The sequence below is a fragment of the Phoenix dactylifera genome, chromosome 3 (assembly GCF_051530095.1).
Source record: "Phoenix dactylifera cultivar Ajwa chromosome 3, Ajwa_hap1_PhDact_Kaust_v1.1, whole genome shotgun sequence".
NCBI classification, from domain to species: domain Eukaryota; kingdom Viridiplantae; phylum Streptophyta; class Magnoliopsida; order Arecales; family Arecaceae; genus Phoenix; species Phoenix dactylifera.
Window position 1 is genome coordinate 49,293,806 of NC_143192.1, and position 18,307 is coordinate 49,312,112.

Here is an 18,307-nt window from a genome sequence, read left to right on the forward strand (position 1 = left end):
GCAAGCTCCAGGTTAATTTGATCACTTATATGCTAACTGAGACCAATCACAAGGTGAGACTGGTTGGGTTGCATTCTAATTGTGAATGGGTTGATTGCTGAAAATAGTTGGTAAAGAAAATGACTCTTCCAATCCCAAATGGTTTATTTATATTTCTTTCCTTTTTTTTTTTTTAAAGGAATCTGCATGCCACTTTTTAACGCAGATGGAAGTCTCTAGTTTTTGTTGCCCATGGGCTAAGCAACTAGCTGGTCAGTTTCCTCATCATTGGATGTGTTTGATATACTTAATAGCCTTTCTTGGCCAGCCACTCAAGTAGTTGGTTTCATTGAGTATGCCCAGCTGACCAAGCTGGTAAGAGTTTTTGATAGTTGCACCAAGAGATCTGAGTTCAAAATTTTTACCATGGTGATGTTTAAGGATATTTTGTCGGGTTGCTCTCCGCTGTTGCTAGCCCATCATCTACTGATTCTCTTCTAAAGTGAGGAAAAAAAAGAAAAAAGAAAAAGAACCAGAAAATGGTTGGACGTGGGGGTGCTGCTCAGTTAATAAATTCAGATGGATGTTTCACCGGAGCATCATCATATATATTAGAATCCTTTTTTCTTTTCTTTTTTTTGGTGGTCAAAACGGCATTTCATTTCATATACCTCTAATATAATTACAATCAGTTATATCAAATGAAAGTAAACAGTGCAATGGATGTGGGATACAATCTAGGCTCGTCTGGATGACCTTTTCGAAATGCCGGGCAACATAAGAGGCGACTTAGTTTGCTGCACTGTTCGCCTTTCGATGCATATGAGCTCTCTGATAAGCAGTCAATTTCCACACCAATCTACGTGTATTCTGTATCAGAGGGTGACCATTCTCGTATCTATTCACTTTTCAGATCTAGTCAACCATTGTGGATGAGTCACCCTTAAGGAATAGGCTATCGGCCTCCACGACCTGTCTCACGTACAAAATACCCTCCCAGACTGCCTTTAGCTCTGCTTTCACTGCAGTCGGCCCTAATGTGCTCCGTTCTCTAGCTGCAATAAATATGCTCTCATATATTGGATCTTCAAATGAATCTTCTTGGTGGGAACAAAATATGGTGCCGAGAACCCATATTTTGTGCCCATAGTTTGTGGTTGGGCAGTCATAATCATATCTAGGACTATGACAAAGTGCACCAGATCAACCTCGCGTTACCCAATGTTGCCTTCGTGACAATTTCACCCGAAAATGTCGCGGCTTCGTGCATGTTGCTGTCATGAAGAAAGAACAGAGGAGTCTTCAATCGTGGGTTTGTCCAATCGTGTGTCTTATGGCCCAGCTTGTGATGCCGCCAATTCTGAGAACTATTTCTGGGGCAGATAAATCCACCAGTAAGTTGATAGTAAAGAAGCTCCAGTCTAACTCTAAAAATGGCTGAGAGATGCAATAAGTTGCTCGTACAATGGCTATGTGCTAAAATTTGGGCCTATGGTCTAAACATGCATGTATCACAATGTCTTGTAATGATAGAATGTTGGGTAGGTACGAGACAAAGGTTAAAGAAAGAATGGAAAATGGAACTGCAATTGGTGGGTGGGGACATCACATTGTGAGTGTTCGGTAAGTAACTCTCACTGTGGAGATGACTGCATTCTTTGTTTCAATTGGAGTGCGAGAAAAGTTCTTTATATGAAACAAGTCAGATGAGGAGGCCGAGATCTATCATAAGATAGCGAAGGACACCCTTTGATGCAGCAGTTCATTTCTAAGAGGGAGGCCGAGACCTTTCTTCCTTTAAGATTGATTCCATGGAAATAGTTGGGCGCCTTCCAAACCGTGGTAAAGTGATGAGTGGCTCCACAGGTCAATGGATTCCTCTCGGTCATGCATTCCCAAATCAGCTGCCCACATAGGTAGAGTGTATCTTTCATCTCTCTCTCTCTCTCTCTCTCTCTCTCTCTCAGCCACACACACACACACACACACATAAATCCTCTACAAGCCTCTTAGTTGTTGTAGAGTATTTCTACAATTAAGGTGTATGAATAATGGCTTGACTATATTGCTTGTGGCCTATTAAAACCTGCAGAAGTTTCTACAACTTGAGTTGCAGAGAATCTTTCCTAGCATTTAGCAATTAAGTCTACCTGCTCAATCTGAAGTTTTCTTGACTCAGTCGCAAAGTAATTGGTGCATATAAGCGCCCACAGTTGCCGGCAAACCCACGAATTTTATGGAGAGCATCTGCGTATCCATCCTGTGGTCGCACCAAAAATGACGCTTAAGTTGTTGCCATCATCATCTTAAATATGTTTGAAAATTCTCTAGATTCGTCCGACCGGGAACCGCACACATTGGCAGCCACCTTCAGGAAGGATGAAACAAGTCTGCAGTGGTTGGGAAGGAAATCTTTCATAGGTCTTGCCCAATCCTGCGATGGGCCGATTAGGTGTCCATCGCTTTTAACTTTTTGTCTCTCAGGTGACGTCGGATAGGATTGAGAGCTGCGTTAATTCCTAGCTCCTGAGGAGGAATACCAAAGCCAAGGGACCGCTTTTTTTCGCTCCTCATGCTAGAAAGGTAGGCAAGTTCCACTTGTTGGTTCACTGCACCTCAAACACCAACAGTCTCTTGGGAATCTAAAGGTAAACTTTGATGGAAGTCTACCCGGCGGTGTTGATCGGACGGGAGTGGCATTTGTCATCAGAGACCATGGTGCCAGACTGATTGCAGCAGGAGGATGTCGCTCCTTTGAGTCTTTTCGGCTTTTTGCATATCTTTTCGGCTTGGAAGGAAGAAATTCTTCTTTTAAGTAACTCAATGCTTGCTAGGTTTTCTAGTTCAACTATCTAAACTTCCGTTCATGTTACCTATACATATTGATCACAGTTTCTTAAGTGCTTCCTTCTTTGTCAATCAATATATTACAAGAGATGGCTGCTTTTCTATAATCATGTATTGGGATGTTGGTAGCATAGTTTCATTGTTTTTTTTTTTTACCATCCATGGTCTTCTTGCAAAGAAGCAATATGATATGATGCTACACTTATTAGTTGGCCCGCCAGGCTTATTGTAATGATTTAATTACACTATATCTTTTTATTTGTTCAATTATTTTTACATTCAAAAATTAATTAATTATTGATCAACTACAATAAAGTAATCCATAATATTACATCGTTTAAGATTCACTTAATTAATGATGTCCTAACACTTGGAGGGATCATAGTTGGTTACTTATCATTTAAACAAGATATTACACTTGGGTAGTTTATTATTGGAATTATTTGGACAAGAGTTGTTACTTGTACAGGAGAACCACCCAGGAGAAATTAGTAGTGCAAGAAACCATCTAAAAGATGGTAGTTATCGCTTGAAATAATTATCAATCTGTATCATAAGAAGGGAAGAGGCTTTGTTTAGGCGTTCTCTCACTTTTGGTCCTGAAACTTTGCTACTTTGGCTATGCATCCTAGAATTAAGATTGAAGCTTTAGAGTAGAAGGTCTACCTACTATATATAGAGCATGGTACTCTCGGTCGTTTGTCTACTCTGGTACCTCAACCGTTTTATGGTACAATTATTTTACGTTCCTATTCCCTCATTATGGATGAATGACATCGTGTATTATTCCCTCATTACTTTATTAGTCATTATCCTCATATCTAACTATTATGATGATATTTATGAATATAATGATGATTGTGTTTATGATCTAGATGATAACTATTCTAATTTCTTATTCAAGTGATGATTGCAGGTATACGAATGATAACTGCAATTTGCAGGACTTGGTAGAAGAGCTACATCAACATATCTTTACTACTTCGCATCAAATTCATCTTCAAGTTCGCACAATAGTTTATAAATCCTCATTATTGAGGCGTGAAAAAGAACCCACCACTTTTTTTTATCAATTGTAGCATGCCCGATATCAACCAAACCAAATTATTTTCTAGTAAAAATAATTATTGCTGAAAAAAATAAAAAAAAGTGATATTTTCAACTTATTAAAAAAAATACAACAAATTAGAGTTGAGTCAAACCACATTATGCATTACCGTGTTCTTGGCCTGATACTAGCCACAATATCAAGTTGGCCTGGGCAGCTGGTTTCGATCTCTATTTTTGCCGACGCTTTTATGTAGCGTCGGCAAAAAGTTTTGCTACTCCGGTATCGCCGATGCTTCTGCGACATTTTGATTAGCGTCGTCGGAACTTTAGCCGACGCTTATAAGCATCGCTAAAAATCGTAAAAAGTACCGAAAAAATCACTTTATCTATAACAGTGTTCTTGGCCTAATAGTAGCCACAATATGAAGTTGGCCTAGGCAGCTGGTTTCGATCCATACTTCATAAAAATCTTGCCACATGCATCTAATTTGTCAATCAACATCTTAATTTCCGACATTGTTATATATGGATAGATCGAGTGTCCATCCTGCCCAGAAGAGTAGATAGCGAAATGACACCAAAAAAAAGTTACCAGGGGAGGTAAGTTGACCTGCCACCCACGGCAAAATAATATAAAACAGACAGTGATCATCACTCGTGAGTCAAGTCCCCTAACCCACCATCCTTCTCGTGAGTTCAACCCGGGCGGCACGTGAGCTTTGCGGGCCCCACCATTGAGCCTTATCGATGTGGCACTTCGTACACCCAGTATTCAGAACAGGCGCTATCCTCGTTCACAGATGCCTGCAATAGTGTATCCTGCATTAAAAGCCACACTTTTACGGTCGCAGAGCTGATCCTTATTTTGTCTCACCTCAGACATGATACAGTAATGTGGACCAAAAACATGGATTATTGGGTCATAGCGAGTGGTCCATATACGGTGCAGAGAAAATTTTGTGTGCCTACTTTTCTGCTAAAGATTTTCTCTTCTTTCCTTCTTTTTTTAGCTGGATTTTTTTTTGATTTGATTACTTGAGATAATAGGAATGTGGAAGAAAAGTTCAAATGATGACTGATAGATGCTCCATGGAAGATGAGTGCCATTCAAATGAACGATAATGATGTGATAACAATCTCTATGACAAAAAACAATGAGCACTGTCCTCTTTCAAAAGGGAACATCAAGTGTCCCCCCCCCCCCCCGCGGCCCCCCCAAAAAAAAAGGGAAAAAAGAAAAAGGAAGCTTATGCATGAATATTGCTAGAATTTATTTATTACATAAAACATGTTGACGAAATATACTATATTGTTAATGCAAGACATCTAGAATATAGTGTGGCTATTTATGAAAAAATTGAGAGATTTGCTCCTATAATTTCTATATTAATAGGAGTAAGCTTCGTCGTACCGGTACCGGACTCTGTACCAGTACCACATTAATATAGTATTGGTACGGTATGATACAGATTTTTTTTGGCGTACCGATCTTCGGTATGCCACTGATACCATCCGGTCCGATAAGGTACAACATACCAAGAATGGAAGGAGAGTAACCATGGTAAATATGAGAATCTAATATTTTATCTTTAATCTGCATGTGGACTTTTCTTTTGGGCAAATAATGGCCATGCATCTTATATTTCATTGCTAGAGATTTCTAAGCTAACCCATGCACTTCGCTCGCTTAACTTACATAATTTCTTTATTCAATATAATTATATGACAGTCACACTAGCCTTATCTCTATGTAGTTGCCAACTGTTGCATTCAAGTTTACGTGTACCCGGACCACCAGGGCATATTGGAGGCTGACGTGCTCCACGTTCCCCTCTAAATAATATCGCGCTTTGAAGGAAAAACCTCTTCAATTTAACATTTCCGAGACAACTTGGATCGATGACAATGAGTCGTGATGCAGGCTGCAACTCCATTTTTTTTTCTTATCATACACATTGATGGGGGACAAATTGGATCGTCCTGCTCGAGGCAAGAATCGTCCCATCCCGGCCAGACATACCACACCACTGATCAGACAGGATCATGGTCCTCCTCAGAATCAGCCCGATCTCGAACTCCACCGAAGGCTCAATTTTTCTCGGCCGGATCTCTCCACTGCTATGACCTACAGCAACCTCTCCTGATGCTTATAATGACGTCTCGGGCCCGAGCTCGGAACGCCCTGCTGTGTCAGTTGCGAGCCAAAGAGCTCCTTCGACCGCAGGATTATGCGACGACGCACCCCGACTAAACTCGGGGCGCCCTTATATTCGCCGACGAGCCCCGACCGAGCTTAAGGCGCCCTTATATTCGCCGACGAGCCCCGACCGAGCTTAGGGCGCCCTTATATTCTCTGACGCGCCCCGACCGAACTTGGGGCGCCCTATCCAACAACGCGGCCTGACCCTAGAGCTCGGGGCGCCCTACCGAGCAAACCTCGGAATTGGAAAAGCTAGGTCGATCTCAGCACCTGCTAAGCCGACCTCGCCGAATATATGATGCGACCTCTCATCAAGCTCGGTCTCGCCCACGACCGCATCCACGTGCACGCCCACGCCTGCCTACATGGTCGTATATTACAACCTCACCGCGCCATGTTTTGCTTGCTGCCCAACGACAGCCAAGGACAACGCCATGCTGCTCCAACCATACCCTGTCACACCTATCAACACCTTACCGTTCACAAGAACGGCCTACGCCGTGTGCTCTAGCTGTGCGCCATCGATCTGTCTGAAACCCATTTCCTCTCATAATGAGGACGGACCATGCCTCCACCACCTGAGCACCTCTATAGGGACATAAATAGCCCCATCAGGTAACACTAGAGGGATCTTTTTTTGGACCTGCTAAGATCCACTCTAACTTGAGTATCGTAAGGCCCTCATCGGAACGACTGGTGAGACTTTGTGTAGGTACGCCATCGCGCGGGAGATGGCACTCCTTCCTCTACTCCAACCGGCAGCTCCCTCGACTCCCTCGGTGTGGTCACCCTCGAGCCAGATTTGAACCACAACACATATGTTCTACCTTCAACATGCATCCTCATGTAAACAACTACATGGATAGGTATAGATGTGCTTTTAGAGATAAGAACAAGGCAAGGCATATAAAGTGACACGGAATAATTTCCATCTTGGCTTAAACATTATCTACACTAAAGTGCTTACGTCAATGTGTCTAGCATTAGTCAATCATGATCTTTCTATGCTTTTAATGTTTGATTTTTATATCCAATCTTTACTTTAAATACGTGTGTACGTACTTGTTTTTTTTCCTCCAGATTTTTACGAAATGTCATCCCAAAATTTAATTCTAAAAATTTGGAAGTTCCAAATCTTGAAAAGGACAGAATAATAATTTGAAGTGATAATCTTAAAACCGATAATCTTCCAGATATTTACAGTTCTACAGTATAAAATATATAAGTAAGACAATCTCATTCGATAAACTTAAGCTTTCGGGATAAGTGGCCATTGTTAACATGGTATCAGAGTAAAGGTCCTAAGTCCGAATCCTATCTCCGCACTCTTTAATCATATTATTAAAAAATAATAAAATATATAAATAAATTTATTTTATCCTATAAACTTGAGTTTTAGAACAAGTGATGATTTTAACATCCAACTTGCAATCAGCAAGATATATGCATGGGTTATCAACTATTATTCCCATGGCAGAATGATGGGTAAACTGCAAAGGAGCTACCGAAGGTAATTATTAATATTTAGCAGGTTGAAGCTACTATTCATTGTACGTATGGTCCATTGCTTACATCTGTAGGAAGAACCAAGGGTTCCCCGAGAGAGCTCTGCCGCTTTCAGGGTGGTGGTCCTCCCTCGGCAAAGAGACCATTGCTTCCAGCGGCAAAGGCTGTGGCTGGTATTAACCCGATCTCAATTCACAGCAGGCTGCATAAGGACGGCTTGGCCTTCTGATCAGGACCAATCCAGCGCCTGAACCTCATCACCGGCCAGGTACAAAGGAAATAGACCATTCTTTGTCCCATGCGTTCATTGTTTAGGGAAGGGTAAGATAGCGTTTCTATTTCTATGGTTTGCGTAGGCCAGGAGGAATAGAGCCGAAGGTCTACATAATTGATAGCACGATGAGGTAAATATCCGAAGTAAATAAATATATCGAACTCCATCAGCATTTCAAGTTCACTGCCTGAGATTTTGATCATTTTTTTTTAATATATAGAAAGAGCACAAAGGGAAAGGATTACGTGGTTCTCCATACTGTATATTCATGTAGATTTTTCGAGTTTCAAAGCAGTTTTTGTATGGTAGAAAATTTGTCGAGTGGATGATTAATTGTGCTTGTTTTTTTTTCTGGTCATCAATAAATTCTCTACATGTAGGTCATCATGTGAATCACCTCGTAGTAAATAATTTAATGAATATCCTCTCTTTCGCAATCTGTTTAGTGTGAAAAATTCTAGAGTTGGCTTTGACTTTGACTTGAGTTGGAAGAGATTAGAACGATGATCTGCTCCGAGATTTGTTCATAGAACATAATATCCATAAGAAAATATGAATATTTCTTGATAGTATTCATCTATCTCATCAGGAGAAGGTGTAAGTTGCTGCAGCTTGCTTTACAACAAGGAGAAGGAGTCATGCTCAAAATAGTGCGTACGGAGTATAGATTTTTGAGGCTTCAGTAAGGGCTTGCAATCTTTGGTGCTGCCTCGGTCGCACAAAATATATTTTCTTCTGTTAAAAATGGTGGAACTTTTGAGGGATACAGCGGCGATGCCACCTTGCAGATAGGAACTAAGAATTTGAAACATCTCGTTGGCTCATGCACGAAAAGTCTGTCAATCAAATAATCCAAGTTCTGGCAGGGAGGCAAAAATTAATCAAACATTTTGAGCTCCATAGTTGTGATGGCCTAGCTAGGACCCAGTCTACTTGTCCAACCAGACCTGGATATTGAACCCGTCCATGCGTTGCACACGATGAGCAATGGTAGATTCCTGATAAAAGTCCGCTTTTTCATCTGAAGCAGGCGAATTCTAGTAGAAATAGGAGATATAGGGCGGCTAAAACTCTTATAGGATCGCTAGAATTCTAGGTCACCTCTATAAATAGGGAGCCCCTTGACCTTCCACTGCGAGCATTGCGCCTCCTCCTCTCTTCTTTCCCTCTCTTTCTCCTCTTCCTTCGAACTCACCGTTTCTTAGCATTGTGCCATCGAAAATTGAGGCCGGTGTTTAGCAGATTCGCCTAGTAAAATTTGAAAGTCCAAGGTGGAAGAGGTAAGTAAACTTTATATTTCTTACTAATTTTTGATCAATTTTGATCAATTTGTTATATTATTTCAGATAGATGTGTATATAGATCATGATTATTGGCTTCGTGTTATCGTGGGCAGTACCTACGGTAGTATGGCCGTGTTATGCTCCGGATTTGAGACGTGGCAATGGCTGCAAGATGATTAGGAACTTTAACAAAATAATGAAATGGAAGAAATCAGCTGATATTGTATATGGAGTCACTCTTTAGAGTCTCTCCTGAAGCATCTACATTACCAATAATTTCAGAAGCTAAGATGAGATTTTTGATTTTTGATACCAGACCCTTTCATACACAGCAAGCATATCCTGTGGTCCGAAGCAACCGTACTCGTTGGCCAAAAGCCAGCAACCGCACTATAGCACTCCACATAACACGCTCCTCTTCCCTCCCAAGGCAAGCAGAAAGCAAGAGAGGAAAAGTCTGAAGGAGAGAGCATTTTTCCTCTTTTCATTGATCCCTTCACCAAAAGGTAGGATGAAGTCTGCTCTCCTTTCTCTCCCCTTACTCTAGCTTTGCCTTTTGGTATATCCCCAGCTCCTAGTGGTACCATATATCTCCTCATATACAGGAGATCTCTTGATGGCTTTTATATCATTCACCCTTCCTCTGTACTTTGGCGTACTCCACCATGCATAGAATTCTCTTTCCTTGTGGCTGTCTTAATCTCTCTTCAGAGAAGCTCCTAATGCCTTTTCCAGTTGATGTGCTCCTTGTGATCTTATCTGTTCTCTGAGCTCAGAGCTTTGATGCGATTGCTTTGGCATTTTGTTTGGTATTTTTGGCAGATTTGGACTTGGTTTTGTTTCCGAGGAGCCTGTTTGGATTGTAAATAGCACGAAGAAGGTTCACTGGGAGTCTGTTTTGATGCTTAGATGGATCTGTGAGGATCAGGAGGATGGTGGGATGTGTTGGTTCTCGGCAATCTGCTAAGCCCTGAGGAACGATGCGAAACCAGCTATGATTTGCTCTGCTGGTGATTTGGTTGTGTGGAAAGAATTTCCTAAAGGTCTCAGGGTTCTCCTTCTCGATGAAAACGGTCCCTCAGCAGATGAAACAAAACTGCAACTAGAAGCAATGGACTATATTGGTATGCTAATATGCATGGTCTATTTCTTCAAAATTATGCGCAGCCTGTTTCTCTTCTTTTTCTTCTTTATCTGATCTCATGTGCAGTATTTATGTTGCTCTGCCTTTCATGGTGATCTTTTATTTTGGTGGTTAATTGCAACTTGCAACATGGCATATTTATTATTTTTTCTATGGTTCATCAATTTGTTTCATTGAATGCGACAGGAGCTTTGCTGATAAAAGGGTAATGATCTTCTTATCAAAAAAAAGAAAAGAAAAAGAAAAGAAAGAAAGATAAAAGGAAATGATCAGGATCTTTTTTCCCTTTCTTTTTTCATTTTTTGAGTAATATTGTAATAACATGGATAAGGATAACGCTTCAGTTCCAACGTGTATTTGGGATTATCTTTTTGGAATTTTAAATACGTTCGGATTATATGCCTCTTGGAAAATTTTTCTTTTTCATTTCAGCATCTCATGTGGAACAGCACTTGAGATGTTTAAATTCGATTCATTCATTTTCTTCGGTCCCAATTTTTTATTCCGTCTCCCTTCACTCTTTTTTCACTTAACATGAGATGTAATTTATGAGCATGGCATTATTAATATAGATATTTCTTTCCTCTTTCTAGTTTCAAGGTATAGCATCCCTCCAAATTACTTTATATATTAAAGAATTAGGAGTGTCAAAGAAATGTGTAATATCATCATAAGAAACATGTTCTTTCAGTTTATTTTATTTTATTTATATACTGTATACATTCCATGCATGCTGAGTTCCTGAAAATTTTTGTGAATTTCCAGTTTCTTTATATTGCAATGAACGAGATGCATTAGAAGCAATCTCGAAGAACGATGAGGGCTTTCATGTTGCTATTGTAGAGGTATGGCTTCAAAGAATTCAACCATGTTAAACTATATGATTATTTGCTATATTCTCGAAAAGTGTCCAATATTTTGCAGGTTGCAACTGGCACTTGCCAGGGGAGCTTCAGGTTTCTTGAAATGGCCAGGGACCTTCCAACAGTTGGTAAGATTAGAGTGTAGATACTTCTGCTAGCTGCTTATCAAATTACTCTTTGCCAGCTCTCTCTCTCTCTCTCTCTCTCTCTCTCTCTCTCTGATTGGATCTTTGCCAGTATGTTTAAGTAAATTACTTGAGAATAATGTAGGAGTTAAGTTTTGGACGCGTTGTTTTGTAGGATTTAACAAGGTTCTTATTAAGTATTTTTTTCTCATGGGAAAAAGCTGAATCCAATTTACTGACTTATTTATTAATCAATATATATCATCTAATAGTCAGACATCATTATCATATCAGATAATCTTTGTTTTTGTTTTTGTTTTTGTTTTTTTTTTCATTTCATATCTTGAACTCTGCTAGTTTCCAGGTAAGCAGCCCAGACAGACTGTTGTCCAACGATAACTTCCATGACTGATTTAAATTAGATCTTTAACAATTTTGTATGAGGCATCTAATTTAAATTTCACATTCAAAGTCTTGGCTTGTAATTGTGATTTTTGCACCAAGTTATCCTACTTTAGTTCGTAAGAAGACAGAATGATGTTTCATACCATTAAGTGCAAGTGCTTTAACAATGATTTTTTTGGCTGCAGTTATTTCAAATGTCCGCTGCTTGAGCACCATGATGAAGTGTATAGCAGTGAGCTCTTTGGCTTCATGGATGATACAATTATGTTCATAGTGTCTTGATTTTGTTATCCTATGTCTGTCCACATCATTCATAAATCACTCTACGTTGTGCATGCATATTATTCTCCCTTTGTTATGCCTGCATATATTATTAGACAGGACTTATGAATATTTTTACATGTTTAATTGATCTATTTGTGTGAATTTCTCAGCTTGGTGCTGTGGAGTTCCTTGAGAAACCACTATCCGAAGACAAACTTAGAAACATATGGCAGCATGTGGTTCACAAGGTGCCTTTGCATCCAATATAATACTTTAAGACAAACAAGACTCTATTGCAATGAATTGGAAATTTTAAGAAGTTGCTGAGTTCGTTAGCCCTGAACAGGCCTTCATTGCAGGGGGGAGTGTGCTCTCCAAATCATTGAAGCCGATCAAAGAGACAGTTGTTTCGATGCTTCAACTTCAGACAGAAACAGGAGAACTCAAAATTGAAACCCAATCAGAAGCAGAAAACACGGAGAAGGAACATGAAAATAGCCATGAGAATGCCGTGGCAAATGACAGGTTCCCAGGTCCTTCAACTCCACAGCAGGAACATGGAGGAAGATTGCTAAGTGATGGAGATTGCCAAGAGAAAACTAACTGCTCAATAGAGAGAGGCTGCACAGAGAATATCAAAGACTCGTTAGACGCGAGAAATTGCAGCAGTTTGGAATCAAAATCTGTCGAAAATACCTGCAACAATTCAATCGCCGCAGCTAACACTGAGGAGATTCTGCCTTCTAGACCTGAAGAGGCCGCAGCTGAGGGGGAGGTGAACTCGGCTGATGGTTCTAAGACGACTGATGATCAATGCAGTGGTGCTAAAGAAGTCTCCCTACGCTCCTCAAGTTTGCATAATGGGGACAATGTAGAAGCTAGCGCAGACGATTCAAAGAAGTTAGTTGCTAATAGTAATTCATATTCGAATGGTAGCAGAAGCAATAAAAAGAAGATGAAGGTGAGCAGTGATTTGCTACAAAGATCGTAATTCTTTTTAACTAACCATGCCTTTCTTCGACATCAATTAGCTTTGACATGGTTGTGGTGTTGGTTTTGTTGGCGTTTCAGGTGGACTGGACTCCAGATCTCCATAGAAGATTTGTTCAGGCTGTAGAGCAACTGGGGGTGGACCAAGCCATTCCTTCCAAGATTCTAGAGCTGATGAAAGTAGAAGGCTTGACAAGGCATAATGTAGCTAGCCATTTGCAGGTTAGTTAGATTAACATCATTTTGTTCTATGTGCCTTCCATTAGGTCAAGTAGGATAGACTCCCAAATGGGACCAATGGAATCATTTTCTAATATGAGATAAATTGCATGAGATGATTAATCTTGCCCATAAATTTACCAAACCTGGCCTCTATATCATGCTTAGGCAATTTGTCACAACCCAAGAACTCACCAAAAAAAGTTAGTTCGAAGGTATTTTTTTGAATTTTTTGGTCTTGTATAAGTACCCAAGATCATCCAAGATCTTTCCGACAAATAATCGATGTGAGATTAAATATACGTCCGCACAGGTCCTCATATACTGTCCCCGTTCAAGCCTCAAGACCCAAAAAAGGCCAGTCGGAAAGGTTTTTTTTTTGGACTCTTTGGTCCTGTATAAGTGCCCAAGATCTCCTCAGCAAATAATCGATATGGGACTAAACACATACTTGCACAGGTCCTCACACAATTAAGGTGCTTAAGCACTGGATCAATCATCTCAATAATTCTTCAGGCACTAGCAGAAACGGCTTATGCATACTTGGCCATTATGATGTATGAGGAAACATAAAGGACTTCATCTAGAACTCAGAAACAACTGGAAACACTAATGAGGAGGAAATATAAGAACAAGAGCATCGTCAGAATAATCAGTTAATTTCTTAATGTACCTTAATTTTATGCACACACATGGCAAATGTATTTTGGTGATTATGCTCTTCTTTTTCTTTTCTTTTCCCTTGCAGACAGAGACTTTCTAAATCATTACTTCTTGTGTTTCTATTTGCTAACATAATCTACAAAGCGAATGTAAGATTGTGCTTTTTGTTTTGCAGAAATATCGGAAGCAGAGGAGACACATCTTGCCAAAAGAAGATGACAGAAGATGGCAGCCTTATAGAGATCCCACACCAATGGGTTTCATGCACAAGCCACTTGTGGCTTTACATCCATATCATCCCCATTGTGGAGTTCCATTTGGTCACAGCTACCCTGCTTGGGCTCATCCAAGTTACCATCCCCCTGGTGTCCAAATGTGGGGCCATCCTGGCTTCCCAACGCGGCATCAGCCTCCAGAAAATTGGGTTTGGAAGACCTACCCTGGGGTAATGACTGTTACTACACAAATTTTCCCTGTTACAAAAAAAAAAAAAAATTATGTCCAATGGCTATTCCTAATTTATCAGCACAAGACCATGCATCTGATAGAAACGATTTTTTTTTTTTTTGTCTTGATAAAGTACTTAATGTCATTTATTGCATTCATTAATAATGGTATATAGCATTGTATTTGACGATGCATGATACCATGATGCAGATTAATGCTGATGCATGGGGCTGCCCTGTTTTGCCACCTTATAACCATTATACCGTCCCTACGGTGAGTTGCATACTATGCCTAACCTTGCATGCATGAATGCATCCCTTTGGGTCTGTATCTAAGATAAAAGAATCTTTTTTAAAAAAAAAAATAAACTGAATTGAACCATGCAGAGGTCCCTGATGAGTAACGGTTCGAATGCAAATGGAAATGGAAACTGGCAGTTTAGAGATTCCAATGACTTGCATCAGGTATGGGACTTTTGCCATCTAAAAATCTCGAATTTGTCTTGTTTCTTATCCATCTAACTATGTAGATCGATTGCATGCAGTTTAACAATAAATACATAGATCTACACCACCACTAGGAAATTAGCGAAGATCTCGTTAAAGAATGAGTTATATGATTAATTATTATTTGGAAGTAAAAAATAAAAAAAGAAGCAGATATTTCATAAATTGCAATATTATGGGCTGAAATTACTTGCTGAAATACAAGTTTTCAGCTGAATTGCCGTGGCCCCTGTTGGGAGGACAAGGCTGTTTTGCCATAGTTGATTTTGTGATGTTGGAAAGTCTAGCATCACTTATTTGACCGATCAATTTCTGGTCTAACATTAGACAAAACAACCAAATTGCATACATCTGTTGTTCATTCTTATCCGGTTCTGATATTGTTAGTAATGAATGATATTGCACACATGGTTGTACCCCCAAAAAAAAATATATGTAAAACCAAGGTATTTTGATTTGGTACTGGATGCTGTACCAGTGCCACGTTATAATTGTATTGGTACAGTACGGGGCCGGTTCAGCATATTAAATGTCAGTATGCTTTTAGAATCGTATAGCGATACTGAATTATTAGGTACAGTATGCTTCAAACCAACTAGTTTGATACAGTATAGTGTACCAAGTGTCAAACTCCATTGATACTATAATAGAAAAGTGCGTTGAGTGAGTGTAAACGCCAGTCTTCATCTGGAAAAAGTTAGACACCTTTCGATAAGATCAAAAACATCTGATAAATGAAAGAGATTTGAATGCAATTTGCTTCATGATCAAAGTATGCAGAGCCTCAAATTCTTGTCAGCCTAGCATTAGCTATGCAGGAAATAACTTGTTAACACAAATAATTTTAAATTTGATGAAGTCAGTAGAAGAAGTTTATATGCTGGGATCCCCATTTCAACCTAATTAAGGACCTAGAATTATGCAAACAAAGACTTCCAGAATCTGGTATCACTACAAAATGTTTATTATTTCTGTAGAAAGGTAATAATTCAGTATTCAGGTAGCTCTTTTTACTTCACCGATATTGAGCTTCCATTATTCTCTCTACCCTCCTATGATGTTGATCCAGAAAGGAGCAATAGAAAACCGCCATGATGGTTGAGTCACTTTCAATGGGGAGATGTTTGAGTTATACTAGTTGAAATCAGCGTCTGACAACACGATTCTATCTTTTTCCAAAGAGCTATCATCCCAATATCGCCAAGTTTAACTGTCGTATTAAAATTGTGATAAGAATCATTCTCATAAACAATTTATGAGTCTGCCTCATTAGCCTCATTTTCAATCAACATAAACAAAAAAGGGATCCATTACACTAGTGTGAGAACCTGGTTTACTATGAACTACTCTAGACTAGGCTGAAGAGGCTTGGACCGGCCTTCTTGCATGCTGTGCATGCCCTGGGGAAGGAAGACTTGAGTCTTTCTTCTCTCCCAATCCTATTGGAACCCAGGTGATGGGTTTGAGGTGTGATAGAAGTGGTTTTAGAGTCAAGCTAGTCAATATTAGACGGTTGAAGGGCCAAACCTTACAAGTAGTGGATATTTTGTGGATCACTATTGCCTGTCTTCCTCAGCTAAGGTAACTAGTACTCTTTTATGGTTAGTGTAAGGATCCATGCGGGCTTGTGTTTAGTCCCACATCGGTTATTCAATGGATAGATTTTTGGTTATTCGCCGCCCCTGATTTCATCTGCTCAATAAGATCTGCCTGGGCATTTGCCCTCCTCTTTCTTCAAATAAAAATAAAAGAAAAAAAAAACTTCAGCTTTTCTTTTGTCGAGGCCCAACTTCCTAAGGATTCCAAAATATCTGTCATCCTGGTACAGTTAGCACTTTTAGGATCAAAGATTTACCTCGTAACCAATTTAATGAGATTTCATTTATGTCCTTCTAAAAAAAACATATAATTTATATCTTTATAACTATATCATCTATTTATAAAATCATACTCTCTCTCTTTCTTACTATATGATAAAAATATCAATATCCCACTTTAATTAAAAAACACACTCATATATATAAAGCTTAAAGTTTAACCTAACTAAAATAAACTTGCACCGAAACATAAACTATCTCAAATAATATTGCAAAAGAAAACAAAGATATATTAAAAATATAATTACAAGTAGGACTTGCAGTATGTATTACTTTCTCAATGTAATATAAAATAATGGTTTGTGACGCAGGCAGAGGAGGTAATAGATTCGGTGGTGAAGGAGGCGATGAGCAAGCCGTGGCTCCCCCTCCCTCTCGGTCTCAAACCACCCTCCACCGACAGCGTCCTCGCCGAGCTCCGTCGCCAAGGCTTCCGGGCCATCCCGCCGGCCACCAAGCCTCCTCCCCGGTGATCGGTGGGCCCAGCCTCTTTGTGCGGCTAAGACTCCTGCTACGTGGCTCGTACTTTCATCTCACTGGACTCTGTGGCTGTAAATAAAAGTTGGTGAGGGGACCGCCGCCAGGCCCTTTCACTAGTGTCCTGCTCTGGGCTTGGCTTTGCTCCTCTTTTATTTCCCCCGTTCTTCTCCTCTTGTTTTTCTGCGTCTTTAGTTGCCAAGAATAATGCAGTCCTGTCGGCTGCTTGTCGTCAATTTGTGCAACCTTTCCAGGGCCACTTTGATTCTAAAGGCCTTTCATCTCTCAATATTCGCAAGGGAGACTCCATTTGATACGTCATTATTTTTTCTTTTTTTTTAAGATATAGTTTTAATAATTGTAGTAGGAATTAATGTTTTAGAAACATAGATCAGGGAACTGTCAATCAATATGGTGTTTGGTCGGAACACCCGTAAATCCTTGACTGTCAAAAAAAATAGTTATCAAGTAAAGACAATAACATATAAAGTTTTTGGATCATCCGCTTGTCCCTAATTAATCACCTTTGATCCATAATAATAAAACTGGGCTAACCTATCAAATTTAATATTTAAATTTTTATTGATTAATTTTATAATAAGTTTAATATTTTGTGTTAAGAAAAAAAATTATTCAAGATCCTAATTCAACTAAATATATCCTATTTTCGGCCTATATAGAGTACCACCATCATGATTCAAGATGGGTCAAAGCTTTGAACCCAAACCACACTCAATCCTATGTAAAAACCTCTTCATCCAAATTTGATCCAAACACGTTCAAACTGGGTCGATTTTTTTTTTTTTAATGGATCGGGTCAATTTTTGTCACCTCTATAGGGAAGGAATATGAATATCACAAGCCAATTACAGAAGTAAAATTAACCAAACATAGATAGGAAGAAGACAAGTAGGCTTACTTAGAAGCTAACTCAGAATTATGATATAAGCACCAGTATAACATAAGATACAACAGGCGACGAACCTATTGCATGCAAAAGCCATGCAAAGAGGACGTTCTCGGGCAGTACAGAAGTCCATGAAGACTTGTGGCTGCCGAGTGAGCAAGCGGGGAGGGTTTAGCAGAAGGATCCAAATGGCAACAAACCCACCCTGGGACATCACTGTCCGTGGCCTCCTGAGCGTCGGCGAGGCAAAGTCATTGGGGCCGACGAGAGCCCTTGCCCTG

General features: G+C 39.7%; 1 protein-coding gene across 6 annotated transcripts; it reads left to right on the forward strand.

Annotated features, from left to right (window-relative positions):
• Positions 1–7,546: 7,546 nt before the first annotated feature.
• Positions 7,547–17,408, forward strand: APRR2 (CheY-like two-component responsive regulator family protein). Of its 6 annotated transcripts, none has more exons than XM_088718802.2 (15): positions 7,547–7,850; positions 7,939–7,986; positions 8,446–9,136; positions 9,253–9,645; positions 9,962–10,263; positions 11,049–11,128; positions 11,208–11,274; positions 11,862–11,908; positions 12,111–12,188; positions 12,287–12,901; positions 13,012–13,152; positions 13,988–14,257; positions 14,470–14,532; positions 14,646–14,723; positions 16,954–17,408. In XM_088718802.2, exons 5-15 carry the CDS (start codon positions 10,134–10,136, stop codon positions 17,113–17,115), a joined length of 1,731 nt encoding a protein of 576 aa, XP_088574928.2. In that variant the 5' UTR covers positions 7,547–7,850; positions 7,939–7,986; positions 8,446–9,136; positions 9,253–9,645; positions 9,962–10,133; the 3' UTR covers positions 17,116–17,408. The 6 variants fall into 6 exon arrangements, with proteins under 6 accessions (XP_088574928.2, XP_088574930.2, XP_088574929.2 ...); XM_008786460.6 differs by lacking the exon at positions 7,547–7,850 and having other exon boundaries at positions 7,956–7,986; positions 9,253–9,362; positions 9,456–9,645; XM_088718804.2 differs by lacking the exon at positions 8,446–9,136 and having other exon boundaries at positions 9,456–9,645.
• Positions 17,409–18,307: the final 899 nt, after the last annotated feature.

Excerpts from the sequence above, each read along its gene's own strand:
- APRR2 (XM_088718802.2), top strand. The coding sequence starts at position 10,134 with ATGATTTGCTCTGCTGGTGATTTGGTTGTGTGGAAAGAATTTCCTAAA. Across the intron at positions 11,129-11,207 it reads TTCATGTTGCTATTGTAGAG|GTTGCAACTGGCACTTGCCA; the intron begins GTATGGCTTCAA and ends AATATTTTGCAG. Across the intron at positions 14,258-14,469 it reads TTTGGAAGACCTACCCTGGG|ATTAATGCTGATGCATGGGG; the intron begins GTAATGACTGTT and ends ACCATGATGCAG.